This window comes from Cercospora beticola, chromosome 7 (assembly GCF_033473495.1).
Source record: "Cercospora beticola chromosome 7, complete sequence".
NCBI lineage: Eukaryota > Fungi > Ascomycota > Dothideomycetes > Mycosphaerellales > Mycosphaerellaceae > Cercospora > Cercospora beticola.
In genome coordinates, this window is record NC_088941.1 from 581,272 (window position 1) to 603,741 (window position 22,470).

The 22,470-nt window shown below is 52.8% G+C and overlaps 10 protein-coding genes across 10 annotated transcripts; 2 read left to right on the forward strand and 8 right to left on the reverse strand.

Annotated features, from left to right (window-relative positions):
* Positions 1–224: 224 nt before the first annotated feature.
* Positions 225–1,544, reverse strand: RHO25_010496 (uncharacterized protein; the record flags this gene model as incomplete). Its single annotated transcript, XM_023602596.2, has 2 exons — positions 225–648; positions 703–1,544. 2 exons carry the CDS (start codon positions 1,542–1,544, stop codon positions 225–227), a joined length of 1,266 nt encoding a protein of 421 aa, XP_023450976.2.
* Positions 1,545–3,115: 1,571 nt separating this feature from the next.
* Positions 3,116–5,746, reverse strand: RHO25_010497 (uncharacterized protein; the record flags this gene model as incomplete). The annotated part of the gene is made up of 1 exon (XM_023602595.2): positions 3,116–5,746. One exon carries the CDS (start codon positions 5,744–5,746, stop codon positions 3,116–3,118), a length of 2,631 nt encoding a protein of 876 aa, XP_023451068.1.
* Positions 5,747–6,448: 702 nt separating this feature from the next.
* On the reverse strand, positions 6,449–7,947 carry RHO25_010498 (uncharacterized protein; the record flags this gene model as incomplete). The annotated part of the gene is made up of 2 exons (XM_023602594.2): positions 6,449–7,750; positions 7,810–7,947. 2 exons carry the CDS (start codon positions 7,945–7,947, stop codon positions 6,449–6,451), a joined length of 1,440 nt encoding a protein of 479 aa, XP_023451069.1.
* Positions 7,948–9,112: 1,165 nt separating this feature from the next.
* Positions 9,113–10,129, reverse strand: RHO25_010499 (uncharacterized protein; the record flags this gene model as incomplete). Its single annotated transcript, XM_023602593.2, has 3 exons — positions 9,113–9,567; positions 9,644–9,947; positions 9,998–10,129. The coding sequence occupies 3 exons, from the start codon at positions 10,127–10,129 to the stop codon at positions 9,113–9,115; spliced, it is 891 nt and encodes a 296-aa protein (XP_023451065.1).
* A 1,241-nt stretch (positions 10,130–11,370) lies between these two features.
* Positions 11,371–11,753, reverse strand: RHO25_010500 (uncharacterized protein; the record flags this gene model as incomplete). The annotated part of the gene is made up of 2 exons (XM_023602592.2): positions 11,371–11,486; positions 11,537–11,753. The coding sequence occupies 2 exons, from the start codon at positions 11,751–11,753 to the stop codon at positions 11,371–11,373; spliced, it is 333 nt and encodes a 110-aa protein (XP_023451067.1).
* A 949-nt stretch (positions 11,754–12,702) lies between these two features.
* Positions 12,703–13,296, reverse strand: RHO25_010501 (uncharacterized protein; the record flags this gene model as incomplete). The annotated part of the gene is made up of 2 exons (XM_023602591.1): positions 12,703–13,154; positions 13,203–13,296. 2 exons carry the CDS (start codon positions 13,294–13,296, stop codon positions 12,703–12,705), a joined length of 546 nt encoding a protein of 181 aa, XP_023451559.1.
* Positions 13,297–14,338: 1,042 nt separating this feature from the next.
* On the reverse strand, positions 14,339–16,307 carry RHO25_010502 (uncharacterized protein; the record flags this gene model as incomplete). Its single annotated transcript, XM_023602590.1, has 2 exons — positions 14,339–14,564; positions 14,617–16,307. The coding sequence occupies 2 exons, from the start codon at positions 16,305–16,307 to the stop codon at positions 14,339–14,341; spliced, it is 1,917 nt and encodes a 638-aa protein (XP_023450869.1).
* A 619-nt stretch (positions 16,308–16,926) lies between these two features.
* On the reverse strand, positions 16,927–19,073 carry RHO25_010503 (uncharacterized protein; the record flags this gene model as incomplete). The annotated part of the gene is made up of 2 exons (XM_023602589.1): positions 16,927–18,231; positions 18,333–19,073. 2 exons carry the CDS (start codon positions 19,071–19,073, stop codon positions 16,927–16,929), a joined length of 2,046 nt encoding a protein of 681 aa, XP_023451561.1.
* Positions 19,074–20,163: 1,090 nt separating this feature from the next.
* RHO25_010504 (uncharacterized protein) lies at positions 20,164–20,798 on the forward strand (the record flags this gene model as incomplete). Its single annotated transcript, XM_023602588.1, has 4 exons — positions 20,164–20,244; positions 20,302–20,344; positions 20,395–20,556; positions 20,617–20,798. 4 exons carry the CDS (start codon positions 20,164–20,166, stop codon positions 20,796–20,798), a joined length of 468 nt encoding a protein of 155 aa, XP_023451560.1.
* Positions 20,799–21,650: 852 nt separating this feature from the next.
* RHO25_010505 (uncharacterized protein) lies at positions 21,651–22,378 on the forward strand (the record flags this gene model as incomplete). The annotated part of the gene is made up of 2 exons (XM_023602587.2): positions 21,651–21,759; positions 21,810–22,378. 2 exons carry the CDS (start codon positions 21,651–21,653, stop codon positions 22,376–22,378), a joined length of 678 nt encoding a protein of 225 aa, XP_023451203.1.
* Between the last annotated feature and the right edge of the window lie 92 nt (positions 22,379–22,470).

The following is a 22,470-nucleotide window of genomic DNA, read 5'->3' on the forward strand; positions in this document are numbered from 1 at the left end:
CTAAAAGATATTACTACTTCCAACAGGAGTGGTGCAACACTTGCATGACCTTCAACTCCTTCCCTCTCTTCCTCTTGTAAAACCCAAAGTATTCCCAACTCCTTCTCAAGAAATGCTATTTACTCAATTTGCGAACGCTATCACTCAAAAACATGCATCAACCTTTCTTCGTCACATTGTCATCAACATCATCATCTTGGCAAAAGCAGCCAGCCGACCACTGTCTACCAAGCCAACTGCTCCTGCTTCTCCGGCGAACAAGCCAACCCAGAACAAAAATCAATATCCTCCTGCGAAATGACCGAATTCGTCGTATTCGGCAACTGATGTCTCGCAGGCCAAATCTCCTCTCGTTGCTGCTGTTCCCTCGCATGGTGCGCCACAACAGTCTCACGAATAGAAGATTGGAAATAGAGAGGTCCCTTCTCCATTTTTGGGTGCATTTCACCGTTGATGAAAACTCCAGCATTCAGGTTCTTTTGCGCTTGGTCGCAGAGATACTTGTCTTCGGACATAATGCGTTTGTAGATCCCGCTGACGAGGTCGAAGTCTTCGTCGGATGAGTTCTTGTTGCGGAAGACTTGGTATTGCATGGAAGAGCGGCTGGAGCTGCTGGGGACGAAGCGTTGGATCATGAAGAAGTGGGGGCTGGGAGAGATGTTAGTGGCTGTGGGATCATTGATGCGATGGCGCGGGACTTACGAGATGTTTGTGGAAACGTTGGGGAAATAGTAGCTGGCTGCGACAACGAGACCGGCCTTTCGCTGCTCGTCAGTCGTGGCAGCATCGTGGAGAATTTGTCCTTTTGTTGTGTTGACGGCGTAAGAGTCCAAGTTTGCGAGCGCACCGATGTCAGGATGCGTTGTTGGGCAGTGGTAGCATTCATTGTAATTATCGGCCAAGATCTTCCAGTTGTAGTCACCCTCCATCTCCCAGAAGTGGTCGAAAACATAGTCTTCAAAGTTGAATTGTTCGTATCGCTTTTGCTCATCGACGCCTCCAAAGTCATCTTCCCACGCGATCTCTGGCTCCTCCTTTGCGTCCAAGTTGATCCACACGAAACCAGTCTTGTCAATCTTGACGTGGATAGGAAGCAGACCGTTGTTCTCCTTCTTGAAGCCATCGAGGTCTTGATAGCCAGGTGCTTTGGCCAACTTGCCGTTCAGACCGTATGACCAGCCGTGGTATTTGCAGGAAAAGATTCTTGCGGTGCCCGAGTCTTTTGTCACGACAGGGAAGGCGCGATGTCTGCAAACGTTGTGGAAGCCGTTAATGTTGCCCTGGCGGTCCTTGACGAGGACAATGTTGAAGCCCGCGATGGGAAAGCGGAGAAAGTCGCCGGCTTCGACGAAACGGTTCTTGTGTGTAAGGAGTTGCCACTTGCGAGAGAAAATTGCTCGTCGCTCGAGCTCATACATCTCTTTTGATTGATACCAGCTGGCGGGAAGTGCACGTGTGGCATTCTTGACTTCAGGTTCTGTTGGTTTGGCACCGAAGCCGAAATAGCCCAAGAAGCCAGAGGCTACTGAGTCTGTCCTTGGCATGGTGAAGGATGTATCAATGGTATGGAAGCGGGAAAGGGAGATGTTTGGTGATGAGATGGAATGGATTGTGGTGTGATATGAAGAGGCCGCCACAATACTCACACACTTACGCTGGCATATATGGTGATTCTGTATGCTGGACAGCATGGTCTCACGAAGAGATGCCAAACCCCATGGGGTGAGCCTGTCCTTTGGCATAGGATCAAGGCATCCATTTTGAGTTAGGCAATGCTGAGACCAGCAGGCGAACCTAGCTACCCGATATGGCTGCCCTCCCATTCGATTTCCGGGCCAATTACATCAGGGCTGGTATCTCGACACGCACGACACGCCTGCTTGTTGGATCTCTCGTGGCTTTATCGCTGCTGCCGATAGCAGTCGCCAGAAATCGCACTTGATCGCGGGACGGACACGACGTTGGTGTTTTCTTGCTGCTGCTATCTCTCAACGCCCGTGCTATCTTTTCCCTCGTCGCATGCAATCAGAAGCGCTGCCCAACACGAGGCGTCTGGATTGCGCTGCCGCCGTGACGGCAAATTGGCGCGGTCTACGGGACTTGTTGCAGCTATTGTTGCACCGAGCCCACCATCTCGAGCGCGCCTACGCGACATCGTGATCACCCAGGCGGGGCAGCAACACGACGACAATGTTGCTCAGCACGACGAGTGCAGGTGGCATTCGCTGGCGGCGGTTGGTTACTCGCACTCGGTCGGGTCAAGAGGCGCTGACAGCGGCAGGCGCGTGGTCATGCTGACTTCATGAGCCGTGCAATTTCGGCGCGACACGTGGGATGCGAGGAAGATGGCAGCAGGCTTGGGCGGGTCGAGAACGCGTATGGGTGTCGCTGATGGCGGATCGTGGCATCCTGTTTGGGAGTCAACATCCAGCGCGCCGCCGTGAAGGTAGACGAACATCAGCCTGGGGGAGGGGCCCAGGAGGGCCGTGCCGCCGCCGATCATCGCGCGCGGCAGGTTCGTTCGTGGGTGGGATAGCAACACCACATCTGGAAGGAGGACCACCCGAAACACCTGCACCACTGACCAGCGATTGCGCATTCATCATGATGAGTCTGGACCCCGTTGTGATGCCCAGTCCATCGTTACGCCGTCTGCCAACATACGCGGTACGACATCGGTTCTCCTTCGCGACAGGCCTGACACTTGTTCCAATGGGAATCCCGTCGATGATCTGGGTTGGAGACGGTAATGGTCGGGCCCGAGTCACCAAGCGCCTATGAAGCATCGTGTGATCCGTTCGTGAAGAATGATCACCAAGGCACCATCTCGATGCTTAGGCAATCTGTGACCAACGCCAGCGTCCATCTTTACACCGCATTGACTTCACCGTCTGTATGATATGGTGGCTGAAAGGCGTAACAATGTCACTCTTGACACGTCGAAATGAGATGCATCGTGTAGGAAAAGAAATGAAACACAACTCCGATTAAATCGAACAAAGTCATTACGCTCTGTACCCAACCTCAAACCAAGTCAAACAACGCCACCAATGCCTCATAATCATCAAGCCATGCCTATACATACCGCCCAAACCTCATATCTCATCATCCTTCATCACAACTTCGCCCTCGCAGAAATTTGTTGTCCTCCCCAAACATCTTGCCTTCCACTACCCGTACTCGTCCTCCTCGCCTTATTCGCCAACTTCAGCAAAGGATCAGCCGTAACAGTAGCTTGAATCCTCTTGCTGAAATATTCAATTTCAACAACATCACCCTCGCTCACCGTGCTCGGCAGCCAAGCGTACGCAATAGGCTTGCCAATACTGTAGCCAAATGCTGCGCTGCTGATATAACCCTTTGCTTGTCCTCCGATGAAGACGGGCTCTTTGCCCAAGACAACAGATTTCCCGTCGTTGATCACGAGGGAGCGGAGTCTTCGCGAGGGTCTTGACTTTTGCTGTAGTGCAGCATGACCAACGTAGCCAGTTTTCCTGATGTTGATTGTAGCAGCCAGACCAGCCTCGTAAGGGTCGTGCTCTGTAGTCATATCTGAGCCCCAGTCGCGGTATCCAACTTCCATGCGTAGAGCATTGAGCGCAATGCGGCCTGCAGCGACGACTCCGTGCGGTTGTCCAGCTTTGTACAGAGTGTCCCACAGTCGCTGACCATTCTCTGCACTCGTAACAAGCTCCCAGCCCAGCTCTCCGACGTGAGTCAGACGAATGGCGCGGACAGGAATGCCGTTGATGTGCACTTTCCTCACTTGGTGGTATTTGAACCCACTTTCGCTGAAATCGTCCTTGCTCACAGTAGTGATCAAATCGCGAGCGCGTGGGCCCCAGAGACCGATGCAACATGTTCCACCCGTCACATCGCGAACTTGAACCCATCTGCTGAGGTTGGGGGAAAGCTCGCTCTGCTTTCGTGCCTCACGGCTCAAGTAGTCAAAATGTGTGTGGCTCGTCACACCGACTTGGAAGAGATTCTCCTCGAGACGAGATGCGATAATATCGCTTCGAATTGTGCCTTGATCGTCCAGCAACATCGCATATGTGACCGAGCCTGGCGGCTTGGACATATCGCCTGTGCTGAGTCGTTGAAGCAACTCGACAGCTCCTGGTCCAGATACTTCGAGACGATGCAGAGGTGTCATATCGAACATGGCGACAGCAGTTCTTGTCTTCCACGCCTCTGCAGCTGCGATGGGCGAGTAATGCTTGTTTGACCAGGCATCACGATCGACTGGCCGCCATTCTGACGGCAACTGGTCTACGAGCGCTGCATTGGCTTCATACCAATGCGGTCTCTCCCAGCCTCTCTGCTCCAAAAAGTATGCCCCAAGCTCTTTCTGCCGCTGGAAGAATGGTGTGACTCGCAAGTTTCGCGGCGATTCCTTGGGGTCGAAGGGATGAATGATATCGTAGACCTCGACGAAGTTCTGCGAGGAGGTTTCAAGCACGTAATCGGGTGCCGTTTGAACATCTTCGAAACGGGAAATCTCGCATTCTGCCATGTCGATTTCGGATTTCCCGGTGGTCAGTGTTTGTGCAAGAGCGCGAGCCACACCGGCGGAATGTGTAACCCAGACTGCCTCTGCTACCCAGAAGCCGTCCAACGTGGGATGTTGGCCAAAAATTGGACCTCCATCAGGTGTGAATGAGAAGATTCCGTTGAAGCCATCCGCGATTTGTCCTTCTCGCATCGCTGGCAGCAGTTCTTGCGATTCTTTCCAAGCTGGTGCAAAGTCTTCTGGTGTGAATTGGAGACGAGATGGCATGTTCTTCTCATCGACTTGCTTGGGTGTCACGCCCAGGGATGCTGCCACCACTGGCATGGGCTTGTGCCCGTAGTAGCCGATACCGTATTGATCACCATGCTCACGGTAGTAGAGATCGTGGTCTTGATGACGAAGAATTGGAAGTGTCGCCCAGTTAGGTGGGTTATTACGCTTCTTCAGCGAAGGCAGCGGTGTTGTCTTGGCATATTGGTGTGCGAGTGGCAGCAACGGAACTGGAAGTCCGACCATGGCACCGATTTCCACTCCCCAGAACCCTGCGCAGGAGACGATGATATCGGCAGGAACAGTTCCATTCGTGGTTTGTACGCCTGTGACACGGTTGTTCTTGCGCTCGATACCTGTCACTGGAGTAAGTTCGAGGTATCGGACTCCTGCTGCCCGTGTGCGTTCTATCAAGAGTTGCACGGCTCGTGCTGCCAGAGCGAGGCCATCGCTGGGAATGTACAAGCCGCCGAGGACCTTCCCTTTATCCAGCAGTGGGTATCTTTCGAGACACTCCTCAGGGCCAATGAGACGTGCTTCAATTCCCCAAGACGCAGCAAGCCCATGCTTACGCTTGAGCTCCTCCATCCGCTCCGGAATCGTTGCCACTTCTAACCCGCCAACCGGGTTGAAGCAACTTTGCCCATCCTTCTCAATGGACGACAGTTTATCTCTGGTATACTTCGCAAGTTTCGTCATAGTTTTTGAAGAGTTCGTCTGGAAGACAAGTCCAGGAGCATGTGATGTAGATCCGCCAGGCATGCCCAGAGGCCCTTGTTCCACTACTGTGATGTTCTTCCATCCTGCTGAGACCAGCTCATCTGCTACATTGGCACCAACTATCCCCGCACCGATGATCACGACTCGTTGTTCTGTCTTTGATGGCATCTTCTTCGCATTACCTCCTGTTGCAGAGATGTCTGCCAGTGCCCGTAAGGGATAATCGTAGAGTGGTCCGAACATCTGATCGTCTTCCACAGAGAAATAATAAAAAGAACCTCAGCAGAAAACAGATGCTAAGAAGATACTTGGAGTGTTCCGTCCAGAGGAAAGTTAGCAATTATACCAATCTCAAAAAGTCCGGACTCAACACGCGACAAATGGCTGAATAAAGACAGCAGCAACGTATCCCACTCACGCTTTGCCATTTCAATGGGAACATACCTACCATAGTCAAGGGACGCGTGAGCGCGTATCGCGTAGTGTTTCTAGCGGGGTCATGCCACCCGCCTGCACGCAAAGGGTCAGCATACTCCGGCTTTTGCTGTGCGGTGGGAGGGTTGAAGGGCAAGCTATGGATAGCTTTGCCCAAATCGGGTTTCTTGATCCCTTTCATCTTTCATGGAGGCACGATACGACATGGAGGTGCCCATGTTTGGTAGCGATGCGGTTGATAAGGATGCGGTCATGCTGCGTTGTTTGTGATACGAGGTTTGTGGGGAGGAGTGCATTGGTCGAGATGTTGTGCAGGAAGACGGGAGATGTTGAGTGGCGGTCGCGAGGCAGGTGCTTCGCGCCTCAGGCAAGAACTTGACTTGACTTGACATGGAAAGCGCCAGGCTCTCACAACCTTCTAGTAATCACCACTTCACATGATGGAGAACTTTGGCCTAACCTTTAGAGAACTGCTGTCGAACGTTCGCTTATACATATAATCTAATCATTCTACAATTTTGACTGCTTGGCCACTTGGCGATCCAACTGGAGGATATCCCTCTTCTCCATACCGTAAGCCTTGCACATCTCCGCCGCCTTCTTCTTCTGCCACTCAATCTTCTCAAGGCATGCCTTACCCCTCTTGTTCTCGTTTCTGCCCATTTGCAGCATGTGCACCTCATCTGGACCATCGACGATTCTCATTGTTCGACCTGAAGCATACATGTTTGCGAGAGGAGTTTCTTGGGAAACACCAGCACCTCCATAGGCTTGAATAGCGTCATCGATGATCTCGAGGAGGATTCTTGGAACGAGGATCTTTGCCTCGGCGATCTCCTTGAGGGCAAATTTGGCATCCTTGCTGTCAATCTTGATGGCAGCCTCACAGACCAGAAGCCTAGCGGAGTCGATCTTCACGCGAGCATCGGCGACACGCGAGAGCATGACACCGTGCTCTGCAAGTTGCTTGCCGAATGGTGTCTTGCGAGGGTCGTTCATGCGGGCGATCATGTACTCCAGAGCCTTCTCGGCAGCACCGATGCTTCGCATAGCGTGGTGGATACGGCCTGGACCAAGACGTCCTTGAATGACCTCGAAACCGCGGCCAGGACCCAGCACCATGTTCTCGGCTGGCACTCGCACGTTTTCAAAGGAGATGTGGCCGTGTCCGTGTGGTGCGTCATCGTAGCCAAAGACACCCAGCATGCGGTGGATGGTGATGCCGGGGGTATCGAATGGCACGATGATGACGGACTGCTGCTTGTACGGGCTTGGGTTGTTTGGATCTGACTTGCCCATGACAATGAAGACCTCGCATCGCTTGTCACCGGCTCCGGACGACCACCACTTCTGGCCATTGAGCACATACTCGTTGCCCTCCTTTCGCATGTTGAGCTCAATGTTCGTAGCGTCGGACGAAGCAACATCTGGCTCAGTCATCAAGAAACCGCTGCGAATCTTGCCGTCGAGCAATGGCTTGAGCCATCGGTCCTTCTGCGCCTGTGTGCCGTACTTGGCGAACACTTCCATGTTGCCAGTGTCTGGAGCAGAGCAGTTGCATGCCTCAGAGGCAGTGGCACTCCTGCCCAAGTATTCTGCCATGAGGCCATATTCCAAGTTGCTGAAGCCAGCTCCCTCTTTAAAGTGGTTCTTGGGCAAGAACATGTTCCACAATCCCAACGACTTTGCTCGCTTCTTCAAGTCCTCGATCACCTGTGGATGCGAGCTGAATCGTTCTTGCACGCCTTGGCCGACCTGCTGTGCGTATACGGTGTCTGCGGGGATACATTCTTCTTCGACGAACTTCTCGACCTAGTGAGAGTGTTAGCATGCCTTTGACTCGCCACCGTGGAAGTGCTGTATGGCCATACCAAGTCCAATGTCTTCTTGGCCCGCTCTGACACGAATGGACGTGCCATGAATGGGATTCTGTCGCTTGCGCGGCTGCCGCCACCGCCGCCAGCGACGAGCAGCTCCTCGCTGGCCTCAATCTTGTATGGGACCGACATGGTGAATGTAGTCTATGATTCCTAGATGCGAAGGAGATGGAGCTCCAGATGAGGAATGCTGGAGAGGATCAGGCTGTAAATAGGTGAGATCCGAGATGCTCTGATGAAGGAGGAAAACGAAAGAATCAGCGACGATCTGAGAGGTCCCTTACACTCTTTCAATGCTAATGCGAGGATGCTCTGCGCCTAGGCTGGCTCAGAGCGCAGTGGTTAAGTTGACCGAGGTCACTAAACAGCCCGCGTTGGCCGAGGGCGAGCCGGGAATTCTGTGGGGAGCGCTTTCTGATTCGTCGAACAGGCGAAGATGAAGGATAACTCTCACGATACAACTCTTTGGGCTGCGCTATCCTTAATTCATCTCTACGATACGCGCTTTTGCCGTGTGCACAGAGCTTCTAGCTTACATATTGCATCCGACGGAAATCACGTCCCACGTGTCGCAGAGCGTGGCTCTCTGCCGTTTGCCATGGCTGTCCTTCCTCGTCAAACCCAACGACACACTTGGCCGCAACCGCGATGCAAGATGATACGACGCGCTGGGGCACATGCTGATGGCAGGATCGCTGTGCTTCGAAAGTTGATATGCCGCGTGGTGCGGAAAACTCGCGGGCGACGTGTCACCGGCAAATCTTGGTGAACTGATTGAACACGCGACTTATCAGCCCACTATCAATTTTCACATCCCAAGCTGCAGCAAAATGCAAACAAAGGCTTGCGCTCCTTGCTCTGCTCACCGGATTCCACCTGTACATGAAGGCTCTTCCGGAGCTCACGTGAACTCTTTGCCCGGAAAAGCCCAAGATACACTGCCAGCTTCAGCTGTGCCTCGACTAATCGTATATCACTAATTCCATATCACTAACAAAACAGGCCCGCAGGACTCGAGTCGGAAACCACGGTCGCGGCCTTCAGGGTATCATAGGACTGTTCATGGCTATCTGGCCGTATCGACCACGCTGTGCGCTCGAAGGAACAATGAATCAGAACCAGAATTGCTCAGCGAGTATTAAACGTCCGTTATTCGTTGGCTCATAATGCATCAGCTATCGCTATTACTACGATCCACTTCCGATACAAGCACTGTGGCCTCGAGCCTGCCGTGGCTAATGCCCCTCAACCGCCCGACGCAACACCAAGAACGACTTCCCTCAAAAACTGCCTGCTTCTACAAAGCGAAAGCTGCGACAAGAGCGGCGGCACCAGCTCCGAAGAACGACACAGCCTCAGCTGGGAGAGCGGCGGCGCCAGTCGCGACTGCAACACCGGTGGTGAAAGTGCTCGTTTGACCGTTCGCACCAGTGCCAACAGACGTGGCGAATGAAGTCGAGACGCCTGTTGGGGCAGCTCCAGGGGTCTGGTTACCACCTGTGATTGTTCCGAAGACTGGAAGCACTGTGGTTCGGGTGCACTGGGGCTCGTTGACATCTGGGTTGTCGTCGTTGTCGCCGTCTGGTCCGTCGGGGTCATTTAAATCGTCACAATCTACAGTCTGCACCACGGTGGTGCTACCAGTTGCGGTGACCCTTGGAGCAGCGGCAGTAGGTCCAGCAGTTGGGTTTGGGCTTGTGTTGTTGGCTCCAGGAACTTGCAGGCCGCAAATACGCGCCCACTCAGCGACGTCTGTGAAGATGGTCAGTACTCGGCTTCGATTGCGCTCCTCCCCGGATCACGGCCTCATCACGGCCTCAAGACATACCATTATCGACCACAGTCTGGTTCCTGTTGTTGTTGTTATTATTGTTGTTTCCTTGGCCTTGCCCGTCATCACCATCGGGATCATTGACATCATCGCCATCTGGACCATCAGGTGTATCAGGGTTGTTGTTGTCGTCCAGATCCAGGTAGTAATTCGGGAAACGTGCCACGCACTCGACGCAAGAAGCGAGAGCCTGTGCGGCGTTCTGGTCCTGGCACACGCAGTCTCGGTACTGCTGGTTGGCTGGAATTCCTGGTTGGAGATTGTTGTTGTTGTCATCGTCATCAAATTGCTGGTCGCATCGCTGCTCGATTGTTAGCAAGCCTCAACAACCTGGAGATGGGTCACACGAACGTTCTCAGTGTCCACTACTGGCTGACAGGTGGACCGGCACTCCTGTGGAATATCATTCTGGTCCAGGTCCTGCCCTTTGACAGCACAGATGGCCGCAGCCAACAAGGCGAAGGTCCAGTTTGTGTTGCGCATATTGGAATATCCACGTCGGATGGCGATGAGATGCTTTGCTGGAAAAGATAATCTTGATGCAGCCGGGCTCTGACAACTTGTAGAGGGAGCTTGGATGAGCACGGCGCGGATGTTATATACACCGCGCGACTTTCCGGAAGTCCCAGAATACGGCTTCTCAAACTACGCTACGCATTTCCTGTTCATCCGCAAGGTCTGAGCTGTACGCGGCCATGGCGGCTGGCAGGATACACAAGCCTGCTCAGCCATCATGACAAGAGAGCCACGACCTACTACCTGGTCAATGCTGGTCTCAAGCATAGGCGCAGAGAAGCGGGCATGTTTGGCGGGCAGAGCTGACAGTGTCCGCAAAGAATCGGCGTGATCAGCAAATGAGGTGACGAGTGCCTATGCACTATGTTTCATTGTGAACTGGCATTCATAAGGCATCCACAGACGTTGCTTCCTCATTCGAAAACACCGAACAAACCCCCGGACATGTCCACTGAAAAGTTCTGCGCCCAGCCCTTGGCATCGACTGCAAAGCCACATATTACTACTCCACCGCTCCACCCAGCATCACCGAGCCTCAGCGGAAGATCCGGATGATCTCCCCAGGAATTCCCAATGGGCTCTCGTCGCACGCATGGCCGCTTGCTACCCATGCAGGACGCATGTATTTGTTGGTCAGGCCACGAAGAGAAGGCGCGGCATTCTGTCAGTTCAGCCAGAAACCATGGAAAACCTGGTTTGCAACACGATGTCACGTCTTGACAGCTCTCCGCAGTAAGCGTACGTCACTCAAGTAAGCATACGCCGCCGAGCAAGCCCCAAGCAGACTCAATGCAGACTCTGGAGAAGCTGCGGGGAGAATCGCCTTGGCTGGCACCACAATCTCCATTGTGTGGGAGTAATGCCACTACTGCACAAACAGCTCATGGGTGTATATTTCTCGAAGCACACTAATCGCCATTGAACGTCTCCACTCGATGCGCTATGCTCAACGAGGTACTTATTTGTGGCTCGCCGACCAAGTGAAAAAGATCTTAAGCTGGTGCCTGGAGAGTTTGAGTGAGACACACGAAGATTCATTGTTCCGACAGTTGGCGACGGCTACTCTTGTTATGGAGATACTATGGTAGGCTTACGTCCGCAGCTCCACCACCGAAACCGGCAACTCCATCAAAGTCGACAAACCACTCGCCATGATTATCCAGACCTCACTTCCTATCAACTCCCGAAAATTCCCCAGCAACACTGCTTCACAGCAAGGCAGCCATAGCCACCGCAAGTCCAGCCACACTACCGAACACTGGGAGCGAGAGTCCTGTTGCGGAGTTGCAGTGTCCATCATCATCGTCGTCGTCGTCGCACTCTTCTAGTGCGCGTTAGTTTCACATCTGTGCGAAACCGGCATTTACGACTTACTGTTGTTGTTGTTACTGTTGCCGCTGCTGCCGCCCGAACTGCCACCTGAGCTGCCGCCACCACTGCCACTAGCTTGGAAATTGCCGCCTGGACCGTGCCCTTGGGGCTCTGCCTCTGCGGCGCGAGCGACGACTTCGTTGGCCTCCGCGTTCATCTGAGCGCCTTGTGCAATGCTGAGCGCGGCAGCGACGGCGAGGAGAACCGAATTGAACTTCATTGTGAGTTTTGATGTAAAGACTGTCTGAGTGGCGTTGAACGAATGTGTACTGGATGTGAACTGAGCTGGAGTGTATTCTGTGACTTGAGGCACGTTCTCCGTGTCTATATAGCCACTGACAGAGATTGCACAGCTCCAAGGCAGACGGTTATCGGCACTCTCTTCATCTTCTTCGCATTTGTCGAAACAACTCTATACCCTGGCAACCTGAGTTTAATAGGAGCCTTTAGTGCTGGAAGCACGATTGACCAACGTGAACTTGCGATCACGAGGCATTTGGGTTGGCAGCTGACACTGACACAATCTTGGAATGCAGCAGACCAATACTCAAACATTCGAGTACTCGGGAGAGGGAGACTCTTCGGTCTTTCACAGAGTTAAGGTGCAAACTGCAATAAGATTACCGAAGTTGTCCACAACTATCGTCGAAACCAAGACAAGCAACAACTTAGCGACTGGACCGATCTCGCAAGACCCTTCATACAATCGTAATTCATTAGAAAGCCATCATCAATTCCCTCAAAACACCACAAACAGGGTCTAGCATGGTTCCAAAACCAGGACCCTCAGATTTTCGTCACGCCTCATGTGTCAACCAAAACCTTCTGCTCCAACCACCACCGCGAACATCTCATCTCATCCAAATTTGTTCTCTTCTGCGACAAGCAAGCGAGTCGATCAATCGCACTTTTGTTCACAGCAAAGCAACCATAACAATAGCGAGTGTAAAAGCACCACCAATCACAGGATAAGTGTTTCGTCCTCCTCCATCATCGCCATCGACATGTGACAGACGTGTCAGATGTGACTGATGTGACCGATGCGACAGATGTGGCAGGCGCGACAGACGCGACAGACGCGACAGGCGCGACAGACAAGACAGACGCGACAGAAAGGACAGACGCGACAGCCAAGTCAGGCAGGTCAGACGCGACAGACGCGACAGACACTACAGACGAGGAGGCTGGACGTCGTTCCAATTGTTGTTATTGTTGTTGTCTTGTGGCCGTCCGTCTTCGTCGTATCTGTTATTGTGGTTGTTTTCGCGGTCGCCGTAGTTGTCTGGGCCATCTTCATCAGGGCGATCACCATCGGGGCCGTCGCCGTCTTCATCTGGGCGGTCGTCCTTCTCCCTCTCGTCGCGGTCATCACCATCTGGTCCGTCGTCTTTTTCTCGTTCGTCTCGGTCATCACCATCCGGACCATCGTCGCCATATCTGTCTTTACCTTTGTCCTTGCCTTTGCCTTTTCCGCCATCCGGACCATCATGCGGACCGTCGTCTGGCCCATCATCCGCATCTCGTACTTTCAGCTTCATGCGATGGTCGTCCCACTTGTGGAACTTGTCCTTCACATCATGGTACTCGTCTTTGAACTTTCGCTCGACGTCACGCCAATCATCTGTCGCCATATCAGTGCAGGCCAGATACTAAAAGCCATAAGACTTACCGCCATCGCGGTCACGAGCAGCAATGTTGTTTGGAAGAGCTTGTACCAAGCCCCCAACGATGGTGATCAAGGCGAGTACAGAGTGTGCCTTCATTTGAACAACGTTTGAAGTTGCAGATGTAACGAGTTGACGATTGTGGTATCTTGTTGAATTTGTTGTGTTGTTTCTGAATTGTGAGATGTCCACTTTGAAGACTCTACCTCAAGCATTATATACATGCCTCTTGCCTTATCACTGCCAGTTTAGTGATTCTATACGATCGTACAGCGTTGTCTTCCTGAGCCACAAACGTCCTACGCGTCTGCAATCCAGGCAGTATCACCTGTTCTCGCCAATTGCCAAGTCGTCTTGTCAGGCTCATTGCTTGTAGACCTGTAGTAAAGATGCCAGCAAGGTGCGAGGACACTTCGATCTCGTAGCGTTGGCATTTCCGTCCAGGAATACATGAGTGAGGAGAATGTCTGCTTAGCCCGTCAACGTCTGTTCACAGCCACTGGCCAGCAGATGTACCAAGGCTGAACATGACGAAGCCTAGGCTTTGATGTTTCATGCTCGAGAGCAGCTGGATGCTTATGGTAGAGCTGGAGTATGGCTGATACTTGCATCGTGTTTCAAAATATGCATGTCAGCATGAAGATGTGGAGTAGTCGAATGCCAAGATGTTTGATGCCTCTGAGCCACAGCTGAGGTTGTAAGGCGTGTGCGTACACCGTGCACGTGCGACTTCTGCTTTCTGTAACTTACGTACAGAGAGCCAGCCAGCCATCCTTGTCCGAGCTCCCACGACACCTGTCGGCAGCGAGCAGATCGGGATCTCGGCACCAATTGAGCGATCCGACCGATTGATATTTGCAAAATATTTGCCGGAAACTGATAGTAAGAGGCCGATCGATGCCTTCGTTGGCAGATTGTAAAGTTGTCGCTGTGCTAGTGAAGTAAGCCGCTCACCAGGTCTCGAGAATCGCTCAGAGCCCAGGCCCAAAAGCTATGCCCAAAGCCAAGCCACACCAAGACCAGCGCTAAAGTCGCAAGCCTGCTGTTCACAAGTGACGATAGAGCTTGTCGGGTCTCAAGAAAGTCGAGGTCCTTGCAGAGCTGAGTCCATGACACTGCGGTCTCGGCCACTACGTACGCCTTACTTGGCACTAAACCTGCTCCGGGCACGAAGTCTTGCCCCGAAGAAGTACAGGGCGAAGACACCAGCAATACACCCAGCAGTGAGACCGCCGAGGAGACTTGTACCCGGCCCGATGTTCAAATTGAGGTACATTGGGCGCGAAAATAGCACTGCTGCGAACGCAAGCGTCGATCGAGCAAAGTCGTTACCGGCGAAGAGCGATGCTGCGTATTGCGGGTAGACCCTGTTATGAGATTAGTAAATAGGAATATCGATGTTCGCGAAGAGGGACTTACAGAGGAAGGTATACGAAAATGCATTGCATGATCACAAAGATACCCATTGTGAAAATCATGATACCAATCACACTGACAATCCAGTGTATATCTGGATCGGAGGTCCAACCAAAGATGAAGAGCCCGATGGGACACAAGAACGAAGCGAACAGAGCTGGGATCAAACGTCGTTCAGGCGCACCCAAGCCGAATTTGCGAATCTCCGGCTCCAATATGTAGTAAAGGTACGCGTAGAATGCTGCAATGGCCAGTATGAAGCCGACGGTGATGGAGAGGAATGTCAATCCAAGCTCGCCGAGATTGAAGCCGTACATCGCAATGTATACCAGAGGAAACGCCTCAAAGAAGGAATAATAGATGCCATAGCACAACGCCACGTAGACTGCCGTGAAAGCGATTGCAGGATCCATGACCATAAGTTGTAGTGGCCTGACCAGAGCTTCGAAAGCGATATCCCTTGGTTTCGAGTTTGCTTGATCGATTTCAGACTGAGCTTTCAATCTTGAATCTCCTGTGAGTTTTCTCAACCTCTGTGCTCGCCGCAGCAAGAGATTGGCAGTAGATGTTTCGGGCAGGAAGAAGAGCATGCCAATAAATACAGGCCCGCTGAGCCAAAGCATCTCCCAAAGAGACCATCGCCAGTCCTCAGCTGCTACTGAGAATCCTGAGATGAGTGGTCCCAGCGCTGGGCCGCAAGCGGCAGCAAATGCCCAAATGCAAAGCACATAAGGCAGCTTGATCAGACTGTACATATCCTGCAGACTCGCCCCACCAGTGGCAAGGCAGGGGGATCCAAAGAAGCCTTGCAGGAAACGAAGCACGAGAAGTCCGGCAAAGTTTTGCACAAGAGCTGCAGGCACGCACAGAATGACAAAGATTGCCATTGTGATCATGTATGGTGGATTTCTGCCAATGCTCGGTATTTCGCTCAAGGGAGAGAAGAGTAATGGCCCGATGCCGTAAGCTAGCGTGTACAGCGCAAGAGTCAAGCTGGCGGCTGTTGGCCCAACGTGAAACTCTTCCATGATGCCTTCGGTTGAGGAGGTGATGATCGAAGATCCCATGTATACAGCCATGGTGTAAATGTATATCATAGATGAAGCGACGAGCTTCCTGCCACTTGACCAGTTCTGGGGGTTCTCTGGATCCCCTTCAGTGTACCAGTCTACCAGGATATCTCCGTTGCTTGTTCGCTGTGGCAGTATCGCGCGACTGGGCTCTTTCGCGATGGTGGATGCAGTGAAGGCAGCTTCGAGTTCTGCTTGTGTACGGATCTGCTGCAGGGTGGCGCGCGTGCCAACTCGCTCCATATGACTCTTTGTCGTTTCCAGCTTCTCCAAGTCCTCGGTAGTCAAGGCATGCTCGAGATCTGATCGAGCTGTCGGCATAGATTGCAGAGTCGGACGATCAATGCCCGAAATCCTGGGGGATTCATCTTGGGCGCCTTCCTCTATGGGTTCCAGGTCTTTCTTCTCGATGTCCGTTGCGTCGATGGCGCGATCTGGATCCGCCGATTGACTGTTCCAGGTGCGCGAAACAGACTCAGGATGAGACTTCTCTGCAAGGTCGTCTCGGCCGGTATAGCTTGCTGGGCAACGGAAGCCGGGCTTCTCCTCGGGATACTGCAATACTCGATTGTGGGTGAGCCAGCGCACCAACTGGCCAATGGGCGCATCTCGAATCAAGTCCATTCCGGCAACGTCACTCTCGATCTGCTGAGTCCAGGGCGGAACTTGTAGGCGATTCTGACTTCTGGCCTGTTTGCAGTGATCATCGAACGCGATGAGAGTAGGCGCGAGCAGTATTTCAATGGTGCTACCGACGGAGCCTATAGGATACAGCCGGACATTACCTGTATGCTTGTCTAAGCTTCGCACCAGACAGAGCTTGGGCTTCGGTTGCCGCACATTATCAGGCGAAAAGGCGCCATCTTCGAATTGAGAAGGGACTGCTTTCCGGTCTCACCAATCATGCCCATGCAGAAGCAGGGTCTGCGGGAGGTGACTGCTCTCCAAACGTACTTTGTCAGCATGATGCGTTCGACAATCAAGTCATTCAGATTGCTGTCTCCAGCATAGACCTCAGCTCCAGCGAAGCTAGAATCCTGAAAATTGATGACACGGAGAGGCGTAGAGACATCATGACAAACCATCGCTTTGCGAACGTAGTCTATCGGCCACAGTTCTGCTCCGTGTCAAGATACTCTGCTCGGTATATGCCGCTGGGTTTGTGCGATTGCTAATGCGTGGCGAAGAATCCTGGCTTGTGGCTGCAGGATGAGATGGTTTGTCAGCTAGCTTGACTTGCTGACTATGCAGCCGGACCAATATGCAGCTCACACCATCGCACGAGTCTCTCCGCCATATCAATCCAGAACTTCTGCTCTATCAGCAAGTGGGGTTGTCGCGGATAAACAACGAACTCAAAGGGCAGACCATAATGGCTCAGAGCCCTGCGCATGCCCACTCCTTGCTCGATCGGGCAACGCTCGTCTTTTTCACTCTGCATAATGAGCATTGGAGGGAGAATCATGGCCTTTTCTGTTTTGGATCTTCGCATTGCTTCGCCCATTTCCCAGATAGCACTGGCTTGTCGGTTCCGCGTATCACTTTTCGACAGCGTCCATGGCGATCCAGCAATATCTAATTCCGTCTCAATCGATGCACCGAGATCAGAAGTCAGAGACATAGTGTCTGCGTCTGTAATGCCATTCAGTGGAACAGCTGCGCGAAACTTCCAAGGGAACAATGATCCGTTTCGGGTGGCACAGAGGTTCGTGAGAAACCCGCCTTGTGAAATGCCGCCTACCAGCAGGCGGTCCTGGTCGGCGTACTTGAGGTTGATAGCATGATTCGTAATTGTTACGACATCCTCCCAATCGTATCGTCCTACACCTTTCAGGCTGTAAGAGGCGAACTTCTCCCCCTTCCCAGTACTTCCTCGATAGTTCGTGAGCAGGACCGAATAGCCATGGTGCAATAAGAAAGGCGTCCAGTAGAACAAGTACGTGTCGAACTCGTTGGAGTTGCGCATCGCTGGACCTCCATGAATCAAGATCACGGTACGCTGAGGAGCTGCTGGTAAGCTCCGGCTTGGTGTCAAGAAGACGCCATCCAGATCAACCTCCTTGTCCAACGATGAGCATGAAAATGGGTTGTAGGAGCCGAAACTGCGGTCTCTGAACGATCTTCCGTGATTTGACAAGCATATCATCTCACTGTTTGCTGACGAAGTCGAGTATACTTCGTTAGGTGTATTGACGTCCGAAGTAGCGATGGCGAGAATCAGCTCCTCGCCATCATCTCTGAAGCCGGCATCAAAAGCCTTGATACACTTCGCTTGGCTGTGCAAGACCCGGCCTGGCAGCATAACGAGTACATCGTGCAAGCCTCGTTCTGCGTGTCCAATTAGGGCGCCGCCGGCGCTGGCAACCTGCTTTGCATCGTCCTCGATACCGAAAGCGACTCTTGAAAGTTCTGCGCCTGCTCGCGCTGGAAAAGAATATACCGCGGTTCCGCCGCAGGTCTTGTCAAGAGGAACGCCGCCGATGAAGTACAACTTGTCGTCCGAGCCCCAAATGACCTTCAATACAGCTGTTGGCAGATCAAGGATAGACTGAGTTCAGTCAGTATATTTAGAGCAAACCCAACGGCAATCTTGAAAGGGATCGTATCGAACAACGCGAACATGCCCTTAAAGGAGATTATGGGGCCTACCTCAGCGGACCAACAATCGTCTGACCACAGCTTGATTAGGCTTACTTGCGAGCCTGTCAGGAAAGGTTCCTCGATATGCGATGTTCTCGTGTGCACGACGGCCAGCGAGAGACTGTCGTGGCCCCAGCTGAGTGCGGTTACATGATCGTTGAACTTGTGCCCGTGTGCATCTTCACCAGCGTGGCGAAAAGTCTCCTTGGTCTCGATATTCACCACGTTCAGGTGTGCATTGGCCCACTCTTGTCCCCAAACCTGCCAGTCTTCGCCGCTTTCCTTGCGAGCTTTGTGCTCTGAGGTTTCAGCATCGGCACAGAGATACGCAATGCTTTTGCCATCTGGTGAGAATTCAAAGGCGGCGATCTGCCGTTCGTTGTGCACGTCCGTAATGGCGTAAGGCTCACCATAAGGAACACCATCCCGCAGATTCCAGAGGTAGATGGCCCATTGCTCGCCAGCTTTTGCTCTGTCAGATACAAAGGCGATGCTATGGCTTTCGGGATGCCAGCGAGGAAGGTGGTCGTTGAATTCGCCAGAGGCGATTTGCCGAGAGGAGTCCGCTATACCCGCGTCCGCAAGCCAGAGCGTCGACACTACATGCTTTCCTTTCTTGTGTCCATTTTGAAGAGTAGTGCTGTAGAGGACTTGTCTAGCGTTCGGAGAGACCTGTAGGACTGATGGCACCTGAAGACTGCACAGATCCTCAATCAGCTTCCGCGACTCTGGCTGAGATGTTTCGGACATTGTGGAACAAGCACTGCAACCGATTACTGGCCAGCTAGAATTGCAAAAGTCATCCAGACCATGTGAAGAAAATCTCAAGTCGGGATTTCATAGCTCAAGATCTCTAGGCCCCAGCAATACGCGATTAGGAAGGTGGCACTGGTTCGGGTCGCGCGGAAGGCATCGCATTGTGAGTGGCAGAGTCGTGTCGGAGATTCAGGCGGCAATCGAAGATAGTCAGGAAACATAATGTCGTCGATACGCGCTGCTCAGTCGCGTTCGTGGGTCGCGAACGCGTTGTACGTGATGTGTCCGTGAAGAGATGAACAGACATGAACGTGAACGCGAGGTGCGAGGTGGAGCTCGCGCTCGGCAGTTCCGACAACTTCACCCGTTCCGGCAGCACAACTTCCCATCCAACACTCCACTTCGCCATCAATCCGGCATGATTTGTGCACTTCACCATCTCCTTCCGACTGCTTGTGACTCATTTCAAGTCGCTATTGTTCTCTCTGCTGAGATGGGTCAACACAAGGGACGCTGGCCCAAATACCCAACCATTTCACATTGATTCGCCCACGGCCCCAGCAACCACTTTAGTCTCTGCCAGGAGCGCTGACATAGAGTTTCACGAGGACGCGTCAAGTGCTGTGAACTCGCGTCAACCAGATACTTGACGTGCTCTGGAGGAAGTTGCCCCACCAACGGTGAAGTGAGAGCGCCGATTGTTTTCGATGTGAGATGTGAAGCGGAAGGTAAGGAGCTGGTCGGTAGGCATTGAATCCACGAATCAACAGACAATCCTGGAGACTCTGGAGTAGGCTCCTGGTCTGTCACAGCGGCGGCGTTGTCCCTCGTGAGGAACTGTTCTTTGCCCGTTCGTCTTCAGATCTGTTTTGGCTGCAAAGCCGCAAACGCACGTGCATTTAGGAACGAGTGCGCACAACGTTTCACAAGACTTCACTTGCTCACTTGGTGATAAGCCACGCTCGCTTATCTGACTTGAAAGTCTTTCTCGTCGGCTCTCCTCTCTGGCCTCAATACCACAACTTGACACAGCACACAGCCAAACCGCCTCCTCACCGGACAGACATTGCATTTGCCAACCACCATGGGCAAGTCCACAGTCAATTGGGACAGTCAGGAGACCTGGCAGCGAGTCGTCGCCGCTATCATTGCCACTGGTGTCAAGGTTTGTTGCGACCAAGTCCTGCTTGATTATACGCTCGGCCCACTGACTACACAACAGATTGACTACAAGCAAGTCGCACTCCACTTTGGAACAACTTACGGTACTCCAGCCCCATCTGTACCAATGGCTATTTACTAAGGCTTTTTCCAGATACCATCGAGAACCGCTTCCGCAAGATCAAGAAGGAAGCCGCAGTCCTCAAGGCAGAAGTTGAGAGTGGTGAGCGAGGCGAGATAACACCTGCCCGCAAGTCCGCTGCTAGCAGCCCCAAGAAGACTCCACGCAACACTCCGAGAAAGGATGCTCTTTCTAGTAAGTTGTCTATGCTCTCCACCTTGACCCCAACCTACGCTAATATTACGTGTTCTACAGATGTCACCAACGGACGTATCGCTAAGACACCCACTCCGTCGGGCCGTAAGAATGGCATCAAACTGGAGGCAATCGAGGCAAGCTTCACCGACGCTCCGAGTGATTTCGATGACGGCCTGGGCGGTTTCGGCCACCTCGTAGGCAACTTCGACGAGGATATCAACAGTGACTACTTGACTTAGTCGTCTGAAACGCTACCACACGGAATGAGACATGGGCAGGGTTGAGAATCCTCGACGACGAGAATGGCGAAAACGACTTGAGGTAGCACGTTAGGCACGCTACCATGATTGTACGCGATTGGCATAAGATAGTGAAACGAAGCAGGTCAAGAAGGACCTCGTTGGACGTGGAAGCACCCATTGGCATTGTCCCTAGTTGTCTGTGAACCTCCGTGCTCCAAGCCTAAACTTCCAGCTTTACACAAGATGCAGTATGTTTGGTCGAGCAACCTCAAGTTGAGCTTCCTGCGTTGTGACCTTTAGTGATACGCCGCTGCTGCCTGTGAGCCGTTGTAACTCAGGCAACAGAGACTTTGTCCTATCCAACTGATCCCCTTTCGTGATCCCTGCTGGTATGCCTGCACGCGCATATACTTCACATGGTTCGCGAATTGCAATCGCGTCGCGCGTCAAAGGACGTGAAGATACGTGAAGCCAGATGAATGGGTTTCGGCGATCTAATGTGCCAGTGCCGCAACAGACAATCTAGTGCTGTGTTGTATTTCGAGTACCTTGCGCAGCTTGTCGAATGTCTTCACATGTGAAGCCGTTTTGGATCTACGGAGCGGCAGCGACGCATTAGCATCAGCTGCATTAGTCCCCTCACTTTCACGTGTGTTTTCCAGGCGACCTTCTTCGAACTTGCTCTTCCACTCACTGCTCAACTTGCAACTTTCACAACCTCGACCACAACATCACAACCCCCAACAAAGAGCTTAGTATGTCTGCCTCTTGCTTCACAACCGATCCACGCCCTTGCTCCACCACAATACTGACTCTTCATTGCAGGCGCTCTTCGAGGACGACGACTCAATGGCGCCCAAGTGGACTCCCGAGCGGGACCAACACCTCTTGCTACTGATCATCGGGAGCATCAAGATCAACTTTCAGGAAGTTGCCGACAACTGGACTGCCACTTTCCGTACTTTCTGACAAAGATCATGTTGGCAAAACCCACTGACCGCTGCGTAGCGAATGAGTCCTTTCACCCAACCAAGAAGGCTATCGAAGAGCATGTGGCCAAGCTGAAGCGCGACATGAAGATGCCTACTGTCAGTACCGGTACCGGCAGCGCCTTCTCAACTCCAAAGTCCGCCGTCAAGCGCACCCCAGCTAGCAAGCGTGTCTCTGCTATCAAGATGTCTGCCAGCGGAAAGAAGCGCAACTTCACTTCGATGTCCGATGAGGACGGGGACGATGATGAGGGACTCAACATGAGCACCCCTTTGCCCAAGCGCCAGATGACCAGCCGCCGCTCGAAGTCAGTCACTGGCAAGTACGCCGATCCGGGCAGTTCTGAGGACGAGGACGAGGACGTTGCAACGAAGGAGGAAGAGTCCGACGATGGCCTCGAAGCCGCCTTCGCTTCGGTCAAGGCTGCTACGACCGGTGCTTCTCCCGGAGGACTCAACGGCTCTGGTAATCACGAACCAAAGTCTCGCAATGACAGTGTCGTCGCCGCGCGTCGCAGCCCTTCGAAGAGCAAGCGTGTGTCTCTCGATGAGCAGTCGGACGTGAGCGAGTTTGATCCTTTGGCTTGAGTGCTCTCTTTTGTGCACTGAGAGGTTCACTTGCTCAATTGTACTGTGAGCCACTCCACGACCTAGAAGTGCAGCCAGGGCTCTTGCAATTG